Source organism: Triticum aestivum, chromosome 5D (genome assembly GCF_018294505.1).
Source record: "Triticum aestivum cultivar Chinese Spring chromosome 5D, IWGSC CS RefSeq v2.1, whole genome shotgun sequence".
NCBI classification, from domain to species: Eukaryota; Viridiplantae; Streptophyta; class Magnoliopsida; order Poales; family Poaceae; genus Triticum; species Triticum aestivum.
In genome coordinates this window covers 467,302,386-467,327,592 of record NC_057808.1, presented here as the reverse complement: position 1 = coordinate 467,327,592, position 25,207 = coordinate 467,302,386, and the positions used below count along the sequence as shown (strand labels likewise).

The 25,207-nt window shown below is 47.4% G+C and overlaps 1 protein-coding gene across 1 annotated transcript; it reads right to left on the bottom strand.

The window, feature by feature from the left end:
* Positions 1 to 1,957: 1,957 nt before the first annotated feature.
* Positions 1,958 to 25,018, bottom strand: LOC123125554 (protein NRT1/ PTR FAMILY 4.5). Its single transcript, XM_044546026.1, has 6 exons — positions 24,873 to 25,018; positions 24,504 to 24,721; positions 22,495 to 22,932; positions 21,890 to 22,011; positions 21,741 to 21,785; positions 1,958 to 2,789 (listed from the first exon to the last, which is right to left on the bottom strand). The coding sequence occupies exons 1-6, from the start codon at positions 24,961 to 24,963 to the stop codon at positions 1,958 to 1,960; spliced, it is 1,746 nt and encodes a 581-aa protein (XP_044401961.1). The 5' UTR covers positions 24,964 to 25,018.
* Positions 25,019 to 25,207: the final 189 nt, after the last annotated feature.

Genomic DNA, 25,207 nt, shown 5'->3' with positions numbered 1-25,207 from the left:
TAATAGCATGGAAAAATAAAAAATTATAGATACGTTGGAGATGTATCAAGCTATTTAAATTTCCTTCTCTTGGCTTGCATCTCGTTGATTTGGGCTTGCATCATGTTGATTTGGAGTTGTTCTCGTTGCTTTGGCTTGCTTCTTGTGTGCGTCTGTCCATGCATGCATCATCTAGCTTCACTATGAGTTATTGATAATAGTGGTAGTATAGGATTTGGCTTACGCACATTTATGGTATTTACTTCTATACAACGTCTTTTCCTTTCCCTGCGACTAGGGAAGCCTTTTCTCCTTGATCTCTATCGGTGAGCCTGTTTACTTCTATACAACGTCTTTTCCTTTCCCTGCGACTAGGGAAAGCCTTTTCTCCTAGATCTCCGTCGGTGAGCCTGTGAATTCGTCTCCCCTCCACCTACTGCTCCAGCGGCCGATGGTGGGGAGGAGAATCCTGGTGCCTCGGCTCCTGCTAGTAGATAAGTACGGTTTTAGTCCTCACAAAGGTGGCACACACATGCTTATATCCCAAATTCCCGATCCCATTTTCCACCATCTTGCCCAGATCTACCACCAAATTTATCAGAATCCAAAGAATGCCCTTTGATTTATGATTCCATGATAAGTTCCTTTGTTCTAATTACCAGGCGCACCCCCAGCAATACTGTCACCACTACTCATTGCTTTCTTCAAATCACTACCACTTTTGAGCCCTTGGCCACCAGGATTGGAGAAACTGGCCAAAGCAGGAGCATTCAGTTGATGACTGCTTTCAGCTGAGCCAGTAGTGCCCCAAACCGTTGTTGTTGTTGAATTTGATCACGAGCAAAGTTACTATTGATCTGATCGGGTGGTCCAGGAATTACCTTATCTCCTTGCTGCAAAAAGCTTCCCTCAAAGCCTTTCCTATGATCAACAAACTGGAACCTCCAACGTCAGCACTTCCGCCGGAAGGATTGGGACCCCTCAGATCATGAAAATTCTTATTCATATTCATCTCACCAGCCCTAAAGCCATTATCAATCCTCCCTCCCGAGGGTTGTCATCTCTGAATCTGTCACCCTCATACTCCTTTCTACGGTACTAAAAATTATCTCTACCACCACTATTGAATCTTCCAGGCCCTCTGAATCTACCAAAATTCACTTCCATTTCTACCTCAAGGCTCGCTGGCGTTGCACAGGGAACCCTAATTCTACAGAGAGCTCACCCTCGACCCTAATCTAGGGTAAGAGGAGGTTATTTATACAACAAAAAGAGCTAGAAAGTGAATTATGAAATACTCCTCTAGTATAGCCCAGCCCCCTGGATGGCCGAGTCTCTGTGATTGTTTTTCTTAAACATCAGGAGCATCCACAATATCTGAGAGAGTAGGTTAATTAGGACTTTTGGTGTGGGTGTACCTACGAAGATGTTCACATCATGGGGAGGACTCTTGTAAATCTTTTTCTGCCTTCTATAAAAATATGGTACGCGATTGCATACTCTAAAAGAAAGGACCATCCACAATATCTAAATTTTGTTTAGTATCGGACACCGGATTTGCAACTCTGCAATTATCAACAACCAAATCCCCCAAAACTAGCACATCCTGTGACAAAAAATCAAGGATGGTCGGGAAATTTCCCTCACACATATGCTCTCTATCATACCACACATCACTTTTTTTCCACCATAATTGTTCTTACGTCTCAAATTTTTGTTATCTATTTCTAGGAACAAATAATTGTCTGTATTTCCCTTTAGACAATCTATCTCCAATTTCTTTGTATCAACACTACAATCCCCCTACAAGAGGAAGATAGAGTGAATTTTGCAATTATTGCTACTTTTCTTGTTCCCGATCTTTTCCTTCCGCGTAGAAATTCTCTCTTTGCTAATACGCAAAGGAGAATGCATGGCAACCAATCCGTCTTGGCAAAGCAACTTTACCAGCTCGACCGATAGTACACAACATATTGATTTAGATCCCATCCACATAAGCAGCTGATGGAATAGTCTTCTTGTCATCTTCAGCGGCGACCCTTTGGTCATTCCGGTAGACGTACCTCCTCGCCCAGAACAGGTAGACCATGAAGGACACCAGCTCAGGAACACAGACCAACCAGTAGAAGGAATCAAGCCTACTCCTGTTGAGGTTGGCTCCATCCAGCCACCCTGCCGCCCCACCACCGCGCCTCATGGCACGGTTCACCAGCTGGATCAGTAAGGTCGAGAACCAGGCGGCCAGCCCCAACATGCAGTAGAACACGGAGCTCCCGATGGACTTCATCCCGGCGAAGGCCTCGCTGTAGAAGAACTCGAGGAGGCCGACGAAGGAGGTGACGTCCACCACCCTGAGGAGAAAGAACTGCGGCGTCAGCCAGAAGACCGACATCGGTTCCCCGCCAGCGGGCGAGTCCACGAAGCTGCTCCTGCGCGCCACCCCCTTCCTCCTCGTCTCCACGAGCGCCGCGACGGCGCTGGCCAGCACCGCGGCCACGAAGCCCACGCCGATGCGCTGGAGGTGCGTGACGCCGCCGACGTAGCCGGTGGCCCTACGCAGGAGCGGGACGAGCAGGCGGTCGTACACGACCAGGATCACCAGCTGGAAGACCGTCGGGATGACGAAGAGCGTCGCGGGGGACACGACGATCGCGCCCAGCCTGGTGTCCATGGTGTTGCCCCGCTGGACGGTGAGGTTGAGGATGATGGACACGGGCATGTAGCCGAGCGCTGAGGTAACGAAGATCGGGATCATGCGGCACATGATCTTGGTCTCCTCCACCTGGGTCACGTTGTAGAGCGACCATGGCTGTTATAGGGTGAAACCCTAGAGGGGATCTTTTCACACTTGGAGGGGGAAAAGGAGGAAGACCACTCAAGAACACAAGGCATAAATCACTCAAACAAACACAATATCACATCCACTAGGGTAGCACACAAGAGATCCACAAGATTACATGAACAATTCAAGGAAAATAGCACTAGGCAAGTTCTTCCCACTAGGTGAGGTCTTGATCTTGATCTCCTTCAATAGGAGGGCTTGATAATCCCAAGGATTCTTCCCAAAGAGGGGTCTTGATCTCCAAGAGGAGGAGGATACAAGGAGCAAAGCTCACTTTGGTGTTCTAAAATACTTTGCTAACCCTCCAATGACCTAGGAGGTGCCCTTATATAGTCTAGGGACGAAACAAGTTAAGAGACGGGGGTACAAAGGCCAAAAGGCCAAATACACGCGGCTGGACCGGAGGGGTCCGGGCACCCGGGCAACTTGGGACGGGCACCCGACCTGCTCAGGGGGCGGCTGGCGGGTGGCCGGGCACCCGGGGGCCCAAGACCCGGGCACCCGGGGGAGCGCTGGAGGTCGCCAGGTGGGGTGGCCGGGCACCCGGGGTAGCGCCCAGCGGCTGGAGGTGCGGGGGCCGGGCACCCGGCCGGCCAAGGCCCGGGTACCCGGGGCGCGGCTGGAGGCGGGCAGGAGCCCGGGCACCTGGGGGTTGCAGGTGCCGGGCACCCGGGGTGTCCAGGGGGGGTTTGCCCCTCCTCCTCCTCCTTCTTCACTCTTCTCGATCTCTCCTTCCTTCTCTTGCTCCATGGATGCTCGCAGCTTCACCTTCTCCTTCCCACGATCATCTCCTTGGTATCCTAGAATGCATAACATGTCTTTATGAGGTAGAACCCAATTCTCATGCGATTCCGAACGAAACTCGAAGAGGAGAGAATCAACCTCGTTCTCGATGGCGCGTGCACGTGCTCTTTGAAGGAAATATGCCCTAGAGGCAATAATAAAGTTATTGTTTATTTCCTTATATCATGATAAATGTTTATTATTCATGCTAGAATTGTATTAACCGGAAACATAATACTTGTGTGAATACATAGACAAACAGAGTGTCACTAGTATGCCTCTACTTGACTAGCTCGTTAATCAAAGATGGTTATGTTTCCTAGCCATGGACATGAGTTGTCATTTGATTAACGGGATCACATCATTAGGAGAATGATGTGATTGACTTGACCCATTCCGTTAGCTTAGCACTTGATCGTTTAGTATTCTGCTATTGCTTTCTTCATGACTTATACATGTTCCTATGACTATGAGATTATGCAACTCTCGTTTACCGGAGGAACACTTTGTGTGCTACCAAACGTCACAACATAATTGGGTGATCATAAAGGTGCTCTACAGGTGTCTCCAAAGGTACTTGTTGGGTTGGCGTATTTCGAGATTAGGATTTGTCACTCCTATTGTTGGAGAGGTATCTCTGGGCCCTCTCGGTAATGCACATCACTATAAGCCTTGCAAGCAATGTGACTAATGAGTTAGTTGCGGGATGATGTATTACGGAATAAGTAAAGAGACTTGCCGGTAACGAGATTGAACTAGGTATTGAGATACCGACGATCGAATCTCGGGCAAGTAACATACCGATGACAAAGGGAACAACGTATGTTGTTATGCAGTTTGACCGATAAAGATCTTCGTAGAATATGTAGGAGCCAATATGAGTATCCAGGTTCCGCTATTAGTTATTGACCGGAGACGTGTCTCGGTCATGTCTACATAGTTCTCGAACCCGTAGGGTCCGCACGCTTAAAGTTCGATGACGGTTATATTATGAGTTTATGTGTTTTGATGTACCGAAGGTAGTTCAGAGTCCCGGATATGATCACTGACATGACGAGGAGTCTCGAAATGGCCGAGACGTAAAGATCGATATATTGGACGACTATATTTGGATACCGGAATGGTTCCGGATGAGATCGGGATAATACCGGAGCACCGGGAGGTTATCGGAATCCCCCGGGAGGTATATGGGCCTTAATGGGCTTTAGTGGAAAGGAGGGGAAAGGAGCAAGGGAGGGGCGCCCCCCAAGCCCAATCCGAATTGGGAGGGGGGGGGGGGGGCGGCCCCCCTTTCCTTCCTCCCTCCTTCCTCTTCCTTCCCTCTCCCTCTCCAAATAGGAAAAGGAGGAGTCCTACTCCCGGTGGGAGTAGGACTCCCCCCTTGGGCGCGCCTCCTCCCCTTGCCGGCCCTCTCCTCCCCTTGCCGGCCCTCTCCTCCCCCCTTTATATACGGAGGAGAGGGGCACCCCATAGACACAACAATTGATCTCTTGGATCTCTTAGCCGTGTGCGGTGCCCCTCTCCACCATAGTCCTCCTCGATAATATCGTAGCGGTGCTTAGGCGAAGCCATGCGTCGGTAGCAACATCATCATCGTCACCACGCCGTCGTGCTGACGGAACTCTCCCTCAAAGCTCGGCTGGATCGGAGTTCGAGGGACGTCATCGAGTTGAACGAGTGCAGAACTCGGAGGTGCCGTGCGTTCGGTACTTGATCGGTCGGATCGTGAAGACGTACGACTACATCAACCGCGTTGTGCTAACGCTTCCGCTTTCGGTCTACGAGGGTACGTGGACACACTCTCCCCTCTCGTTGCTATGCATCATCATGATCCTGTGTGTGCATAGGAATTTTTTTGAAATCACTACGTTCCCCAACAGTGGTATCCGAGCCTGGTTTTATGCGTAGATGTTATATGCACGAGTAGAACACAAGTGAGTTGTCGGCGATACAAGTCATACTGCTTACCAGCATGTCATACTTTGGTTCGGCGGTATTGTTGGATGAAGCGGCCCGGACCGACATTACGCGTACGCTTACGTGAGACTTGTTCTACCGACGTGCTTTGCACACAGGTGGCTGGCAGGTGTCAGTTTCTCCAACTTTAGTTGAACCGAGTGTGGCTAAGCCCGGTCCTTGAGAAGGTTAAAACAACACTAACTTGACGAACTATCGTTGTGGTTTTGATGCGTAGGTAAGAACGGTTCTTGCTCAGCCCGTAACAGCCACGTAAAACTTGCGACAACAAAGTAGAGGACGTCTAACTTGTTTTTGCAGGGCATGTTGTGATGTGATATGGTCAAGGCATGATGCTAAATTTTATTGTATGAGATGATCATGTTTTGTAACCGAGTTATCGGCAACTGGCAGGAGCCATATGGTTGTCGCTTTATTGTATGCAATGCAATCGCCCTGTAATGCATTACTTTATCACTAAGCGGTAGCGATAGTCGTAGAAGCATAAGTTGGCGAGACGACAACGAAGCCTATGTTTGGACATCGGAAGTGTTCCGGGTGAAATCGGGATTTTTCCGGAGTACCGGGAGGTTACCGGAACCCCCCGGTAACTTAATGGGCCTTAGTGGGCCTAGGTGGAAGAGAGGAGAGGAGGCCAGGGCAGGGCCGCGTGCCCCTCCCCCCAGTCCGAATAGGACAAGGAGAGGGGGGCGGCGCCCCCCCTTCCTTCCTCCCCTCCACCTCTTCCCCCTCTCTCTCCTAGTCCAACATGGAAAAGAGGGGGAGTCCTACTCCCGGTAGGAGTAGGACTCCTCCTGGAGAGCCTCTCCCTTAGGCTGGCCGAACCCCCCCTTGCACCTTTATATACGGGGGCAGGGGGCACCTCTAGACACACAATTGATCAACGATCTTTTAGCCGTGTGCGGTGCCCCCCTCCACCATATTACACCTCGATAATATCGTAGCGGTGCTTAGGCGAAGCCCTGCGTCGGTAGAACATCATCATCGTCACCATGCCGTCGTGCTGACGAAACTCTCCCTCAACACTCGGCTGGATCGGAGTTCGAGGGACGTCATCGAGCTGAACGTGTGCTGAACTCGGTGGTGCCGTGCGTTCGGTACTTGATCGGTCGGATCGTGAAGACGTACGACTACATCAACCGCGTTGTGTTAACGCTTCCGCTTTCGGTCTACGAGGGTACGTAGACAACACTCTCCCCTCTCGTTGCTATGCATCACCATGATCTTGCGTGTGCGTAGGAATTTTTTTGAAATTACTACGTTCCCCAACAGTGGCATCCGAGCCTGGTTTTATGCGTTGATGTTATATGCACGAGTAGAACACAAGTGAGTTATGGGCGATACAAGTCATACTGCTTACCAGCATGTCATATTTTGGTTCGGCGGTATTGTGAGATGAAGCGGCCCAGACCGACATTACGCGTACGCATACGCGAGACTGGTTTCACCGTTGCGAGCACTCGTTGCTTAAAGGTGACTGGCGGGTGTCTGTCTCTGTCACTTTAGTTGAACCGAGTATGGCTACGCCCGGTCCTTGCGAAGGTTAAAACAACACCAACTTGACAAACTATCGTTGTGGTTTTGATGCGTAGGTAAGAACGGTTCTTGCTAAGCCCGTAGCAGCCACGTAAAACTTGCAACAACAAAGTAGAGGACGTCTAACTTGTTTTTGCAGGGCATGTTGTGATGTGATATGGTCAAGACATGATGCTATATTTTATTGTATGAGATGATCATGTTTTGTAACCGAGTTATCGGCAACTGGCAGGAGCCATATGGTTGTCGCTTTATTGTATGAAATGCAATCGCCATGTAATTGTTTTACTTTATCACTAAGCGGTAGCGATAGTCGTAAAAGCAATAGTTGGTGAGACGACAACGATGCTACGATGGAGATCAAGGTGTCGCGCCGGTGACGATGGTGATCATGACGGTGCTTCGGAGATGGAGATCACAAGCACAAGATGATGTTGGCCATATCATATCACTTATATTGATTGCATGTGATGTTTATCTTTTATGCATCTTATCTTGCTTTGTTTGATAGTAGCATTATAAGATGATCTCTCACTAAAATTTCAAGATAAAAGTGTTCTCCCTGAGTATGCACCGTTGCGAAAGTTCTTCGTGCTGAGACACCACGTGATGATCGGGTGTGATAGGCTCTACGTTCAAATACAACGGGTGCAAAACAGTTGCACACGCGGAATACTCAGGTTAAACTTGACGAGCCTAGCATATGCAGATATGGCCTCGGAACACCGAGACCGAAAGGTCGAGCGTGAATCATATAGTAGATATGATCAACATAGTGATGTTCACCATTGAAACTACTCCATCTCACGTGATGATCGGACATGGTTTAGTTGATTTGGATCACGTGATCACTTAGATGATTAGAGGGATGTCTATCTAAGTGGGAGTTCTTAAGTAATATGATTAATTGAACTTAAATTTATCATGAACTTAGTACCTGATAGTATTTTGCTTGTCTATGTTGATTGTAGATAGATGGCCCGTGCTGTTGTTCCGTTGAATTTTAATGCGTTCCTTGAGAAAGCAAAGTTGAAAGATGATGGTAGCAATTACACGGACTGGGTCCGTAACTTGAGGATTATCCTCATTGTTGCACAGAAGAATTACGTCCTGGAAGCACCGCTAGGTGCCAGACCTGCTGCAGGAGCAACACCAGATGTTATGAACGTCTGGCAGAGCAAAGTTGATGACTACTCGATAGTTCAGTGTGCCATGCTTTACGGCTTAGAACCGGGACTTCAACGACGTTTTGACGTCATGGAGCATATGAGATGTTCCAGGAGTTGAAGTTAATATTTCAAGCAAATGCCCGGATTGAGAGATATGAAGTCTACAATAAGTTCTACAGCTGCAAGATGGAGGAGAATAGTTTTGTCAGTGAGCATATACTCAGAATGTCTGGGTATAACAATCACTTGATTCAACTGGGAGTTAATCTTCCGGATGATAGCGTCATTGACAGAATTCTTCAATCACTGCCACCAAGCTACAAGAGCTTTGTGATGAACTATAACGCGCAAGGGATGGATAAGACGATTCCCGAGCTCTTCGCAATGCTAAAGGCCGCGGAGGTAGAAATCAGAAAGGAGCATCAAGTGTTGATGGTCAACAAGACCACCAGTTTCAAGAAAAAGGGCAAAGGAAAGAAGAAGGGGAACTTCAAGAAGAACAACAAGCAAGTTGCTGCTCAGGAGAAGAAACCCAAGTCCGGACCTAAGCCTGAGGCTGAGTGCTTCTACTGCAAACAGACTGGTCACTAGAAGCGGAACTGCCCCAAGTATTTGGCGGATAAGAAGGATGGCAAGGTGAACAAAGGTATATGTGATATACATGTTATTGATGTGTACCTTACTAATGCTCGCAGTAGCACCTGGGTATTTGATACTGGTTCTGTTGCTAATATTTGCAACTCGAAACAGGGACTACGGATTAAGCGAAGATTGGCTAAGGACGAGGTGACGATGCGCATGGGAAATGGTTCCAAAGTCGATGTGACCGCGGTCGGCACGCTACCTCTACATCTACCTTCGGGATTAGTTTTAGACCTGAATAATTGTTATTTGGTGCCAGCGTTGAGCATGAACATTATATCTGGATCTTGTTTGATGCAAGACGGTTATTCATTTAAATCAGAGAATAATGGTTGATCTATTATATGAGTAATATCTTTTATGGTCATGCACCCTTGAAGAGTGGTCTATTTTTGTTGAATCTCGATAGTAGTGATACACATATTCATAATATTGAAGCCAAAAGATGCAGAGTTGATAACCAACTTATTTGTGGCACTGCCGTTTAGGTCATATTGGTGTAAAGCGCATGAAGAAACTCCATACTGATGGACTTTTGGAACCACTTGATTATGAATCACTTGGTACTTGCGAACCGTGCCTCATGGGCAAGATGACTAAAACGCCGTTCTCCGGAACTATGGAGCGAGCAACCGATTTGTTGGAAATCATACATACAGATGTATGTGGTCCGATGAATGTTGAAGCTCGCGGCGGGTATCATTATTTTCTCACCTTCACAGATGATTTAAGCAGATATGGGTATATCTACTTAATGAAACATAAGTCTGAAACATTTGAAAAGTACAAAGAATTTCAGAGTGAAGTGGAAAATCATCGTAACAAGAAAATAAAGGTTCTACGATCTGATCGTGGAGGAGAATATTTGAGTTACGAGTTTGGTCTACATTTGAAACAATGCGGAATAGTTTCGCAACTCATGCCACCCAGAACACCACAGCGTAATGGTGTGTCCGAACGTCGTAATCGTAATTTACTAGATATGGTGCGATCTATGATGTCTCTTACTGATTTACCGCTATCATTTTGGGGTTATGCTTTAGAGACGGCTGCATTCACGTTAAATAGGGCACCATCAAAATCCGTTGAGACAACGCCTTATGAACTGTGGTTTGGCAAGAAACCAAAGTTTTCGTTTCTTAAAGTTTGGGGCTGCGATGCTTATGTGAAAAAGCTTCAACCTGATAAGCTCGAACCCAAATCGGAGAAATGTGTCTTCATAGGATACCCAAAGGAAATTGTTGGGTACACCTTCTATCACAGATCTGAAGGCAAGACTTTTGTTGCTAAATTTGGATCCTTTCTAGAGAAGGAGTTTCTCTCGAAAGAAGTGAGTGGGAAGAAAGTAGAACTTGATGAGGTAACTGTACCTGCTCCCTTGTTGGAAAGTAGTTCATCACAGAAACCGGTTCCTGTGACACCTACACCTATTAGTGAGGAAGTTAATGATATTGATCATGAAGCTTTAGATCAAGTTACTACCGAACCTCGTAGGTCAACCAGAGTAAGATCCGCACCAAAGTGGTACGGTAATCCTGTTCTGGAGGTTATGTTACTAGACCATGACGAACCTACGAACTATGAAGAAGCGATGGTGAGCCCAGATTCCGCGAAATGGCTTGAGGCCATGAAATCTGAGATGGGATCCATGTATGAGAACAAAGTGTGGACTTTGGTTGACTTGCCCAATGATCGGCAAGCCATTGAGAATAAATGGATCTTCAAGAAGAAGACTGGCGCTGACGGTAATGTTACTGTCTACAAAGCTCGACTTGTTGCAAAAGGTTTTCGACAAGTTCAAGGGATTGACTACGATGAGACTTTCTCACCCGTAGCGATGCTTAAGTCTGTCCGAATCATGTTAGCAATTGCCGCATTTTATGATTATGAAATTTGGCAAATGGATGTCAAAACTGCATTCCTGAATGGATTTCTGGAAGAAGAGTTGTATATGATGCAATCGGAAGGTTTTGTCGATCCAAAGGGAGCTAACAAAGTATGCAAGCTCCAGCGATCCATTTATGGACTGGTGCAAGCCTGTCGGAGTTGGAATAAACGTTTTGATAGTGTGATCAAAGCATATGGTTTTATACATACTTTTGGAGAAGTCTGTATTTACAAGAAAGTGAGTGGGAGCTCTGTAGCATTTCTAATATTATATGTGGATGACATATTGTTGATTGGGAATGATATAGAATTTCTGGATAGCATAAAAGGATATTTGAATAAGAGTTTTTCAATGAAGGACCTCGGTGAAGCTGCTTATATATTGGGCATCAAGATCTATAGAGATAGATCAAGACGCTTAATTGGACTTTCACAAAGCACATACCTTGACAAAGTTTTGAAGAGGTTCAAAATGGATCAAGCAAAGAAAGGGTTCTTGCCTGTGTTACAAGGTGTGAAGTTGAGTCAGACTCAATGCCCGACCACTGCAGAAGATAGAGAGAAAATGAAAGATGTTCCCTATGCTTCAGCCATAGGCTCTATAATGTATGCAATGCTACGTACCAGGCCTGATGTGTGCCTTGCTATAAGTTTAGCAGGGAGGTACCAAAGTAATCCAGGAGTGGATCACTGGACAGCGGTCAAGAACATCCTGAAATACCTGAAAAGGACTACGGATATGTTTCTCGTTTATGGAGGTGACAAAGAGCTAGTCGTAAAAGGTTACGTCGATGCAAGCTTTGACACTGATCCGGACGATTCTAAATTGCAAACCGGATACGTGTTTACATTGAACGGTGGAGCTGTCAGTTGGTGCAGTTCTAAACAAAGCGTTGTGGCGGGATCTACGTGTGAAGCGGAGTACATAGCTGCTTCAGAAGCAGCAAATGAAGGAGTTTGGATGAAGGAGTTCATATCCGATCTAGGTGTCATACCTAGGGCATCGGGTCCAATGAAAATCTTTTGTGACAATACTGGTGCAATTGCCTTGGCAAAGGAATCCAGATTTCACAAGAGAACCAAGCACATCAAGAGATGCTTCAACTCCATCCGGGATCAAGTCCAGGTGGGAGACATAGAAATTTGCAAGATACATACGGATCTGAATATTGCAGACCCGTTGACTAAGCCTCTTCCACGAGCAAAACATGATCAGCACCAAGGCTCCATGGGTGTTAGAATCATTACTGTGTAATCTAGATTATTGACTCTAGTGCAAGTGGGAGACTGAAGGAAATATGCCCTAGAGGCAATAATAAAGTTATTATTTATTTCCTTATATCATGATAAATGTTTATTATTCATGCTAGAATTGTATTAACCGGAAACATAATACTTGTGTGAATACATAGACAAACAGAGTGTCACTAGTATGCCTCTACTTGACTAGCTCGTTAATCAAAGATGGTTATGTTTCCTAGCCATGGACATGAGTTGTCATTTGATTAATGGGATCACATCATTAGGAGAATGATGTGATTGACTTGACCCATTCCGTTAGCTTAGCACTTGATCGTTTAGTATTCTGCTATTGCTTTCTTCATGACTTATACATGTTCCTATGACTATGAGATTATGCAACTCCCGTTTACCGGAGGAACACTTTGTGTGCTACCAAACGTCACAACGTAACTGGGTGATCATAAAGGTGCTCTATAGGTGTCTCCAAAGGTACTTGTTGGGTTGGCGTATTTCGAGATTAGGATTTGTCACTCCGATTGTCGGAGAGGTATCTCTGGGCCCTCTCGGTAATGCACATCACTATAATCCTTGCAAGCAATGTGACTAATGAGTTAGTTGCGGGATGATGTATTACGAAACGAGTAAAGAGACTTGCCGGTAACGAGATTGAACTAGGTATTGAGATACCGACGATCGAATCTCGGGCAAGTAACATACCGATGACAAAGGGAACAACGTATGTTGTTATGCGGTTTGACCGATAAAGATCTTCGTAGAATATGTAGGCGCCAATATGAGCATCCAGGTTCCGCTATAGGTTATTGACCGGAGACGTGTCTCGGTCATGTCTACATAGTTCTCGAACCCGTAGGGTCCGCACGCTTAAAGTTCGATGACGGTTATATTATGAGTTTATGTGTTTTGATGTACCGAAGGTAGTTCGGAGTCCCGGATGTGATCACGGACATGACGAGGAGTCTCTAAATGGTCAAGACGTAAAGATCGATATATTGGACGACTATATTTGGATACCGGAATGGTTCCGGGTGAGATCGGGATAATACCGGAGCACCGGGAGGTTATCGAAACCCCCCCGGGGGTATATGGGCCTTAATGGGCTTTAGTGGAAAGGAGGGGAAAGGAGCAAGGGAGGGGGCGCCCCCCAAGCCCAATCCAAATTGGGAGGGGGGCCGGCCCCCCTTTCCTTCCTCCCTCCTTCCTCTTCCTTCCCTCTCCCTCTCCAAATAGGAAAATGAGGAGTCCTACTCCCGGTGGGAGTAGGACTCCCCCCTTGCGCGCGCCTCCTCCCCTTGGCCGGCCCTCTCCTCCCCCCTTTATATACGGAGGAGAGGGGCACCCCATAGACACAACAATTGATCTCTTGGATCTCTTAGCCGTGTGCGGTGCCCCTCTCCACCATAGTCCACCTCGATAATATTGTAGCGGTGCTTAGGCGAAGCCCTGCGTCGGTAGCAACATCATCATCATCACCACACCGTCGTGCTGACGGAACTCTCCCTCAAAGCTCGGCTGGATTGGAGTTCGAGGGACGTCATCGAGTTGAACGTGTACAGAACTCGGAGGTGACGTGCGTTCGGTACTTGATCGGTCGGATCGTGAAGACGTACGACTACATCAACCACGTTGTGCTAACGCTTCTGCTTTCGGTCTACAAGGGTACGTGGACACACTCTCCCCTCTCGTTGCTATGCATCACCATGATCCTGTGTGTGCATAGGAATTTTTTTGAAATTACTACGTTCCCCAACACTCTTGTCATCGGTCCTCGCGGTGCTTGGTGGTGAAGTAGTGTCGGTGCGGGTAGGCGAGGGATGCTCCGCATCATCTCCCCCCCTTGGGAGAGATCCGTCCACGGATCGTGCTCTTCATCACCATGGTACTTGGCCAACTCTTGGACGTTGAAGATGTCGCTTACGTTGTACTTGTCACGTGGGATGTCGACCTTGTAGGCGTTGTCGTTGTAGCGTGCTAGCACCTTGAATGGTCCGTCGGCTCTCGGGAGTAGCTTGGACTTGCGTTCCTTGGGGAAGCGGTCCTTGCGGAGATGTATCCATACTTGATCACCCGGTTGGAACACCATCGGAGACTTGTTGATGTTGAGCTTGGAGGCTAGTCGTTGTACTTGGCGCTCGATCGTGGAACGTGTTTCTTCATGCATCTTCTTGAGGTAGGTGGCTCTTGCGCTTGCGTCCAAGTTTGCTCGTTCTTGAAGCGGTAGAGGGAGAATGTCCAATGGCGACAAAGGGTTGAAGCCGTGGACAACCTCGAAGGGGGACTTGCCGGTTGTAGAATGTCTTGCGCGGTTGTAGGCGTACTCGGCAATGGGTAGGCACTCCTCCCACTCCTTGATGTTCTTCTTTATCAACACGCGTAGGAGAGTTGCAAGCGTCCGGTTGGTGACTTCCGTTTGGCCATCGGTTTGAGGGTGGTACGCCGTGGATAAGAGTAGCTTGATTCCGAGCTTGGCGCATAGCGTCTTCCAAAAGTAGCTTAAGAACTTGACGTCTCGATCCGACACAATTGTCTTTGGCACACCGTGCAACCTCAATATTTCCCTAGAAAAGAGATTGGCAACATGTGAAGCATCGTCTATCTTGTTGCATGGTATAAAATGAGCCATTTTAGAGAATCGGTCCACAACAACAGATACAGAGTCCTTGCCATTTTGAGTCCTTGGTAATCCAAGCACAAAATCCATGCTAATGTCTTCCCAAGGTTGGTGCGGAATAGGTAAAGGCATATGTAAACCATGGGATTGAGATTGTGAGTTAGCTTTGCAACATGTAGAGCACCGGTTGGTGAAGCGGGCGACATCGCGAAACATCATGGGCCAAAAATAGTTCTTGGAGAGCGTGGCAAAAGTCTTGTCGCATCCAAAATGTCCCATGAGTCCACCTCCATGAGCCTCTTGCGAAAGTAACAAACGAAGAGAAGACTCGGGAATGCATAGTTTGTTAGCTCTCATAAGATAACCATCTTTGATATAGTATCATTCCCAAGAAGTATGCGTCACACACTTAGCATAAGGAGTAGCAAAAGTCACATCGTGCTCATATAAATCTTTGATATGATCAAATCCAACAACATTCAATTCAAGTTGAGTAAGTAACATGCATTTGCGGGAAAGGGCATCCGCCACAACGTTCTATTTGCCCTTAATGTATTTGATCACATAGGGGAAAGATTCAATAAATTCACTCCATTTAGCATGTCGTTTATTCAACTTGGTTTGACCTTTAAGGTACTTAAGTGTCTCATGATCGGTATGTATGAAAAACTCATGCGGTCTAAGGTAATGTTCCCAAACATGTAACACACGCACTAAAGCATACAATTCTTTGTCATAGATGGGATAGTTAAGTTGAGCACCGGAGAGTTTTTCACTAAAATATGCAATAGCTCGTTTTTCTTGCACCAAAACTCCACCAATTCCATTACCACTTGCATCGCAATGAACCTCAAAAGTTTTGTCAAAGTTAGGTAAAGCAAGAATCGGAGCATGAGTAAGCAAAGATTTGAGCTCATTAAAAGCGGTAGATTGCAAAGGTCCCCAAACAAAAGGAGCATTTTTCTTACTCAAGGCATGCAACAGTGCGGCAATAGTGCTAAAATCTTTCACAAAGCGACGATAGAAACCCGCAAGGCCAAGAAAACTTCGCACTTGTTCCAAATTGGTGGGTTGTGGCCAAGTTTTAATTGCTTCAATTTTAGACTCATCAACATGGACACCCTTTGAGGAAACAACGAAACCCAAGAAAACAAGCTTGTCAACACAAAAAGTGCACTTTTTCATGTTCACATAAAGACGTTCTTTGCGAAGAGTTTGCAAAACAGCCCTAACATGCTTTATATGATCTTTGATGGATTTGCTAAAAACAAGTATGTCATCTAAGTAGACCACAACAAACACTCCAATGTAAGGACGAAGCACAAAATGCATAAGATGCATGAAAGTACCGGGAGCTTCCGATAAACCCATAGGCATAACCAACCACTCGTACAAGCCAAATTTAGTTTTGAAAGCGGTTTTCCATTCATCACCTTCTTGTATGCGGATTTGATAGTAGCCACTTTTAAGATCAACTTTTGAGAAAATAGTAGCACCGCTAAGTTCATCTAGCATATCGTCAAGTCGAGGTATGGGATGCCTATAATGAACGGTGATAGCATTGATGGGTCTACAATCGGAGCACATGCGAAAACTACCATCTTTCTTGGGTACAAGTATAACCGGAACGGCACAAGGGCTTAAGCTTTCACGTACATGACCGTTGTCGATGAGTTGTTGTACTTGCCGTTGGATCTCCTTAGTTTCTTCGGGGTTGACGCGGTAGGGAGCCTTGTTCGAAAGAGGTGCTCCGGGGATGAGGTCGATCCTATGTCCAATGCCACGTAGAGGAGGAAGATCGGGAGGTAGCTCATCGGGGAAGACATCCTCGAATTCCTGCAACAAGTTAGAAAACACTAGAGGAAGAGGATTAGGAGTGTTAGTTTTTGCCACCTCATCTTTGCATAGGAGGACAAAGTGGATGACACTCGATGGGTTCTCACACACTTCTCTCATCTCTCTTTTTGTGGCTAGGAGGACTAAGTTTTTCTCTCTTGGCGAAGAGGCGCTCAATTTTGGCTTGTGGCTCTCACTTTCTTTTTGGTGGATCACTCTCTCACTAGGATTTCCACGATGGGTGGATGCTTGCTTATTGGCGATCACTTGGCTTGGTGACATTGGTCAAAGCACATATTCCTTGCCTTTCATCTTGAAGCTATAGTAGTTGGTTCGTCCGTTGTGGATGACTCCACGGTCAAATTGCCAAGGTCGTCCCAAGAGAAGGTGGCACACCGACAAAGGAACTAAATCACACTCCAAGCTGTCCTCGTAAGCGCCAATCTTGAAAGAAACTTGCACCGTATGCTCCACTTGAATGGTGCCGGAGTCGCTTAGCCATTGCACCTTGTAGGGACGAGGGTGCTTCTTCTTGACCAATTGGAGCTTGGAACATAGCTCGTCGCTTGCCAAGTTGTGACAACTTCCTCTGTCGATGATGACCTTCACGGAACGCCCGTTGATGCCGGCCTTTGTGTGGAAGATGTGGCACCGTTGGTCTTCATCTTGATGGTGTTGGAGCGTCAAGACCTTGGAGACCACAAGAGAGGGACTTGAATCATTGTCACAAAACACTTGGTCATCTTCATCTTCATTGACGCGCCGGTGCATGGCCACGTGCTCAAGGGCTTCCATTTCTTCTTCACTCATCGAGTCATATGTGCCATCATCGTTGAAGATCATGGTTCACTTGTTTGTGCACTCGAAGGACTTGTGTCCCCGGCCACCACATGTGAAGCACTTGAGAGAACTTGTCTTGACGGGGTTGTTCGGTGGCGCCGAAGATGAGGGAGTCTTGGATTTGTAGTTGCTTGCCGGAGAACAAGTCGAGTAAGGCGTAGCTTGCTTGGAACTTGACTTGTCGCCGGTACTTGGTGATGCTCTAGTTGAGGTAGCAGTTGCCGAAGTCGCGGGAGCTTGAGAGTAGGAGCCGTAGGTCTTGGACGAGTACTTGGCGTATTTGAAGTCATCTTGGACTTGTCGCTCGGCCTTGGTCACTTGATGAACTAGCTCGAGATGGTTTGAGTATGGTTGGAAGTCGGCAATCCACTTGATTGGGTGGTTGAGGCCGTTCAAGAAGTGTGCCATTGTTTGCTCGTCGTCTTCCTTGACATTGGCTCGTATCATGGCAATCTCCATTTCTTGGTAGTATTCTTCCACCGTCTTCATGCCTTGTTTGAGGAGTTGCAACTTCTTGAAGAGATCACGGGTGTAGTGTGTAGGCACGAAGCGAGCTCTCATGACATCCTTCATTTCCGTCCACGTTGTGATTGGTGGTTCGCCTCTTGTATGTCGTCGCTCGATCACTTGTTCCCACCAAATGAGAACGTAGTCTTGGAACTCGAGGGAGGCCATGGAGATCTTCTTTTCCTCGTCGTAGTTGTGAAGACGGAATGTTTTATCCACCTTCAAGGCCCATGAGAGATACTCTTCGGGATCATTGCTTCCGGAGAACTTGGGCATGGTGAACTTGAGCTTGCCGAAGCGGAGTTCTTCATCGAAGTAGCGGTTTTGATGTCGCTCTTGCCGTGGAGGGAGGTCCTCAAATGCTCGTTCCTCGAGATGTCGCTCTTGGCGTGGAGGAGGATCTTGAAGTACTTGTTCCGCTTGGAGTCGTTCTTGTCTTGGAGGAGGACGAGGGATATGCGCTTGGTTGCGCCTTTCTTGTTGCTCTTCACGTCTCGCGGCTTCTTCTTGTATCTCTCGATGAAGAGCTTCCTCTTGTTCTCGTGCTTCCCGACCGCGTTGGGCAATGGCACGTGTGGAATCTCGGAGTGAATCTAGGGCCGCTTGAGCTTGAACTTCGCGCCGTAGTTGTTGTTGTCGAAGTGCTTCGGCATCTTGCTCCTCTTGGTGTAGACGCGCTCGTTCCTCTTGTTCTTGACGGATGTCATCTTCGTCTTGAGGTTGTTGCCGTGGCACTTGTGGAGGCATTTGCTCTTGCTCCCTTGGTTCTTGCGCTTGTTGTCGCGCCCTTTCACGTGCTCGTACTCGGTCTTGTAAGCCATTGCCATAGAATGGATTTTCTTGAGCTTGGCGATCTTGAGGTGCTTGACGTCGAGGGACTTGAGCTCGTGGAGGACTTGTATCATAAGATGAGTAGTCCGAAGGTGGCCGACTTGAACAGCGGCTTGAGTGGCGCCGTCTTGCTGACGATGATGAGGAAGACGGGCGTCGCACGATCATGTTGCGAAGTTCTTCCATTTGTGTAGTGAACTTGTCGTCGATCGATTGATGAAGGTCGGAGGCGAGTTGCTCCAAGCATTCACCCAATGCTACACTTTCTTGATGTAACGCTCATTGTGCGATGAAGAAGTGGTTCTTGGTGACGTAGCCGTTATCATCACCTTGCTCCTCGAAAGGTGGGTTCACCGACGAACTTGGCCTATCCATCATAACCAAGTGGGGTGAGTAGGAAAATGAGAGAACAATACCGAAGTTACCTTTTTCGAGGATTGAGGATGTAACAAGTGCCACTCAATGTAATGCCACAATAGTAGAATTGGAACCGGGTTTGTTTCTCACACCTACAAGTAAAAGGCTTATGGAGGAGCTTGGTTAGGATGGTGGCAAAAAATTCAAGCAAATGTTAGTCAAGATATCGATAAGGTTGAGAAGGTTCACAAAAATGCAAGTAAAGCAAATAGATCAAAGCCAAGAGTATCACTAGGAACACACACACGGAAGATAGATGGGATCCGCACAACCAAGGGGTGAGCTCAAAATGTGTGACCACGGAAAATGCTCTTGTTGTGCGAATGCTAGAGAGACGCTAGCTCGATTGCTCAAATGGGCGAGATACGCATGTGCACCAACCTATAAGAGAAACGTGCCGTCTTCAATTCCAACTATGCTATGTATGAGGTGTTCAAGATGATATGCAAAATGGCTGAATGCTATTGCTTATAAGCTCTTTGTTTCTCCTCTTTTGCTTAAAAGCTTTTCTTTCTTTCTCTTTTTTTTCACTATGCTTGATGCTCGAGCCAAGTATGATATGAGACAAGTATGTAAGGTATGCACGGGAGAGACTTATGGCACTAAGATGATAACAAGATCACTACGGTGCACAATAGCGTGGCCCGACAATTCTCAACTCGCTAGTCTCGATGGGTAAGCAACGCAAAAGGCTCGGGCTATCAATGCAAAAGCAAAGGTAAGTGACGTCGAAGTTACCGTCCTTTCTTACGGTTAGCGGTGAAGATGACTACGAGGTGATGATGAATGGCGGTGATGTCGATGTCACACGTTCCTAAGTAGCCGAAACACCTTAGAAAACGAAAACCGCAACTCAAAATCGGTCAAATGCGGAAGGTGGGTGTTTTTGTGTTGATTTTTGGATGGAGGCTAATGGTGGTGGTAATGATATATGGTGATGGGGGGGTGTCAAGAGCTTCCAAACAAGCTAAAGAACACGAAAAACGGACTTGGGAGGTGGAAGTTATGGTCAATTTGGTGTTGTAGTTGGGCTGATTCGGGGGAGGGGGGGGTGCGGGCACACGGGGCTGGGAGGTGCGGGTGCCCGGGGTGGTCAGGGGAAAGTGGCCCGGGGGTGCGGGTGCCCAGTGGTTCGAGGTGCGGGCACCCGGTGGTCTCCGATTTGGGTTGAAAATTTGGGGGAAATGCAAAATTCGGAGGATTTCGTGGTGGGAAGGGTGGGGATTGTTGGGGAGGAGCTAGATCCACTTGCCAAACATCAAATCCATGGACCAAAACAACCAAATCTCACAAGATCCAACAAATTGCAAGAAAAAAATTTGGGGCTATTTTTTTGGGGAATTTTCGAATTTGGACAAAAAACAACAAAATCAAGCCAGCAAATGGGGGGATGGGACTCCAAGATGTGAATCAACCTTGCTCATGATACCAAGATGTTATAGGGTGAAACCCTAGAGGGGATCTTTTCACACTTGGAGGGGGAAAAAGGAGGAAGAACAGTCAAGAACACAAGGCACAAATCACTCAAACAAACCCAATATCACATCCACTAGGGTAGCACACAAGAGATCCACAAGATTACATGAACAATTCAAGGAAAATAGCACTAGGTAAGTTCTTCCCACTAGGTGAGGTCTTGATCTTAATCTCCTTCAAGAGGAGGGCTTGATAATCCCAAGGATTCTTCCCAAAGAGGGGTCTTGATCTCCAAGAGGAGGAGGATACAAGGAGCAAAGCTCACTTTGGTGTTCTAAAATACTTTGCTAACCCTCCAAATGACCTAGGAGGTGCCCTTATATAGTCTAGGGACGAAACAAGTTAAGAGAGGGGGGTACAAAGGCCAAAAGGCCAAATACACGTGGCTGGACCGGAGGGGTCCGGGCACCCAGGCAACTTGGGCCGGGCACCCGGCCTGCTCAGGGGGCGGCTGGCGGGTGGCCGGGCACCCGGGGGAGCGTTGGAGGTCGCCAGGTGGGGTGGCCGGGCACCCGGGGCCTCAAGCCCGGGCACCCGGGGGAGCGCTGGAGGTCGCCAGGTGGGGTGGCCGGGCACCCGGGGCCTCAAGCCCGGGCACCCGGGGGAGCGCTGGAGGTCGCCAGGTGGGGTGGCCGGGCACCCGGGGCCTCAAGCCCGGGCACCCGGGGGAGCGCTGGAGGTCGCCAGGTGGGGTGGCCGGGCACCCGGGGCAGCGCCCAGCGGCTGGAGGTGCGGGGGCCGGGCACCCGGCCGGCCAAGGCCCGGGCACCCGGGGGCGCGGCTGGAGGCGGGCAGGAGCCTGGGCACCCGGGGGCTGCAGGTGCCGGGCACCCGGGGTGTCCAGGGGGTTTTCCCCTCCTCCTCCTTCTTCACTCTTCTCGATCTCTCCTTCCTTCTCTTGCTCCATGGATGCTCGCAGCTTCATCTTCTCCTTCTCACGATCATCTCCTTGGTATCCTAGAATGCATAACATGTCTTTATGAGGTAGAACCCAATTCTCATGCGATTCCGAACGAAACTCGAAGAGGAGAGAATCAACCTCGTTCTCGATGGCGCGTGCACGTGCTCTTGCCATCGATCCTCGCGGTGCTTGCGGTGGTGAAGTAGTGTCGGTGCGGGTAGGCGAGGGATGCTCCGCATCAATGGCCCTCTTGCCCCGTTCTCTATTTTTATTGCTGCTTTGTCCAGAAACCTGAAAGATGGTGAGACGAGTCAGACTGACACAACACAATTCTGTTTTGGAACCATAATTAAGCTGACAACAGGACATAATATTTAGGTCTGATTTTGACGTACTGCAAGCCTTCTGTTCTGTGTAGCACCTCGAGGCCTTTAGCATTATCGTCACTCATCTGGTTTAAGTCTTCAGGGCTCCCAGGTAGCTTAAGATTCCTTTTCTTGCATGCTACTATAATTACCTGAAAGAGGACTTGCCGGCATTATTAGTAAAAAGATTAGGGAAATGATATTCTATCATGCATGGGATACTTCATGCACGTATATCAACCGTTCGATCGCTGTTTTGAGATCCATGCCACAGTGACAAAATTTGGTCCCGTTTCATAGTGTTACATAATGAACCAGATAGTTTTTGTTAATGAAAATGGAAGAGGAAGGCCGCCCTTTTATTAAAAAAAAGGTGTTACATAATGTTTCATTGTTTTTTTTCATCTTGTACACACAATCAAGAGTGCAATTGTTTCAAATGAATCAAAAAATGGCTCAAATTTCAGAGCAAAGACAGGCGGTGTATGTACGCACCATATATCCCTTGCATGGTAGAACTTATAGTACTATTGTACCGCCTCGGACAAAAATGATTCGAATATGTTTCTTTCAGAACAATTAAAATAATTCAAACGCTGACCGCGTGGATCAAAGCTCATGTATTAATTGATTACCTGCATAATCCTAGTGATGGGGCTCCCAGTTGGCACCTGGTTGCGATAGAAGGGGAACCCAGCAGCCCAAATGAGCAACCCAAGCAGCACAATCGCAGCGCAGACACCAAAGCCAACACCCCATCCTTTGTTGTTCTCCAGCCACACGACGAAGATGAGCCCGAAGAAGGTTCCCATTGACACAAAGAAGGTGGACCAGTTGAAGAAGCTCGACTCCAACCGCCGTTCAACGGCGTCAGCATTGTCGAACTGGTCGCCACCGAGCGCTGGTAGGCATGCCCGGATGGCTCCCTCACCGATGCAGATCATGTACATGCCAAGGAGAAGCAGACTTAGGTTGGTGCCGTGCACCGGCTCGCAGTTATGTGGCTCGTTGACGCTGCACGCCGGCGGGTGAAGCGAGGGGACGTGTGCTTGGATGGCTAGCAGGATGTAACCCTGTAATAGAAATGATTTATATTGAAACTTAGATATGTATTTCAATCTTGAAACTCAACAACTATATATTCAGTTCTTGAATAGCAACAAGGATGGTAGTTTTTATGGTCGAAAAAAAAGAATGGTAGTTTTTTTTCTTCGAGAAAACACAAAAGACCTTCATCGAAAAGGTAGAAGTTCAGTTACAATCCTCCTAGAAGGCGCAAGGTACAAAAAGGGGGTAGCAAATTTAGTGGACACCCCTTAGTCCTAGAGCACCTGCCGTAGCGTAGGACGATGCCTCGTCTTTGATCCTGCCAACGAGTGCAACAATGGCATCTGCTACCCTGCTCGTGCCCTAGTAGATGATCTCGAAGCACCGGGACAAGCATGTTTCCGAAACTTAAGCATGTTGGTGGTGTAGGCCATAACTACTTTTTTTTAATAGTACACTACCGGGTGTTGAACTTAAGATCAATTGGTTTTGATACCATACCAAATTAATAATGTATCTAGACATATTGTAGTGCTAGATACATCTGTTTGAGCGACAATTATTTTCAAATGGAGGAAGTAGTTAGTTACTTCAAAAGTTCAAACAGAAGGAAAATGGCGGGAAATATATGTCAACGCATCAAGCCAATCTGTTGAAAGTTGAATGGATCACTTGAACCAATATGTTGCAGCTTGTTGAATAAATCCGGAAAAATGATTGCACGCCTCTTGAGGCAGATGGCATCGAGGGACAAATACAAGCAGGATGGTGCTCACCCTCAATCAGGCATCCACAAGAAGAAGAAAGCTAGCAAATGCAATGGCAAGAGCAATAATAGGGGGACGATTGTGCTTTCATGATACAGTTGTCTTGGTTGCAAACCTGGGCTCGGATGTGTCTATTGTCTCTATCATTATATCCTTCTCAAGTTGTTGGCGTGACCCAAGTATTTGGGGGCGGTATTGATTCTATGTTGGATATATTTGTTGAGGGGTTGTGTGACTCCATTGTTTGAGAGTAGTTCGCATGTGGGCGAGTTTGTGACGGTTTTCGTCCTGTTTTCCATCGATTAATCGGGCAACTCTCTTTTTCTTAACTAATGGTTGAGGCAAAACTTTGGCTCCTTTAAAGAAAATGAATAATAATAAACAATATTATCGACATAATAGACACTACATAACATTAGCTCATGCCCCCCAATAATATTCCACTAACCTAATAATAGAAATGGAGACGGTGCAACAACCGAACAACTGAAAAGCAAACAGGTAGAGAATCTCATTCTTGCCTGCTTTTTTTTCGAAGAGGCAAGAGTTTTGCACTGTACTGCATTATCCACTATTAAGATAAGAGGAAAGAAACGCTATAATTATTGTAACACCAGCTAGCTGCATGCAGCTGTATTATGCATTTAGCTTTGTTCCTCGAAGTGTCATAGAAAGCTATATGGTGGTAATTTTCTATTTTTTGACGGTTAGTTACTTTAGAGACTCTGAAGTACGTACCATTTTTTCCTTGAAAACAAACTAGACGCTACCCGAAAAATAAAACTAGACGCGTAGAGTAGCGAATATGCATGGGCGAGTTGGTCAGTTACCAAAATCTCAACGGGGGCGAATATGAGGACGGTGTAGAAGCGCTTGACGTAGGAGTCGGCGAGGAAAGCCGCCGGGATGGTGAACATCTGCAGCGCGGCGACGAAGTTGGTGCTGGTGGTCGCCGCCGCGGCGACGCCCATGTTCATCGTCCCGCGGAGGTAGCTCACCATGTTCATGCTGTTGGCGATGTTGACCACGTTGCCGAGCCACACCATGACTGTATATGTACATACAACAGCATTGTTACAAGTTCAGACTTATCTTCTCTAAGAAGTGTGCGAGCGAGCTAGTCTGAAGTCAGAGCATATGAAGCCAGCAATCCCATCTCACACTGCTGATGAAGGAAAGCAGATGAGCAGTTCACTTACTGTAAATGAACATGGAAGCTCTGACTCCTCCATGCCTACTGGTGTCAACCGGCCTCCCCCTGAAATCCACGAGCCCGAACGAGCTGCCCATGATCTCGCTTCCGAGTCCGAACGAGTTCAAATTTGTACGCGCGTGCTGTGCTTGCGAGTTGCGAGTGAGTGGCACTTGAAGAGTGTTCCACTAGCTATATAGGCGGATGAGCACTGTTTGCTAGTGAGGCAGAGTTGGTACAGCAGTGCTGTGCACCATACCAGAAATGGACATAACGGGGTACCAAACGCTCTGGTTCTAGGGGGGTCAGGTCTATGGATTGCTGGATGCGTGCACTACTTAC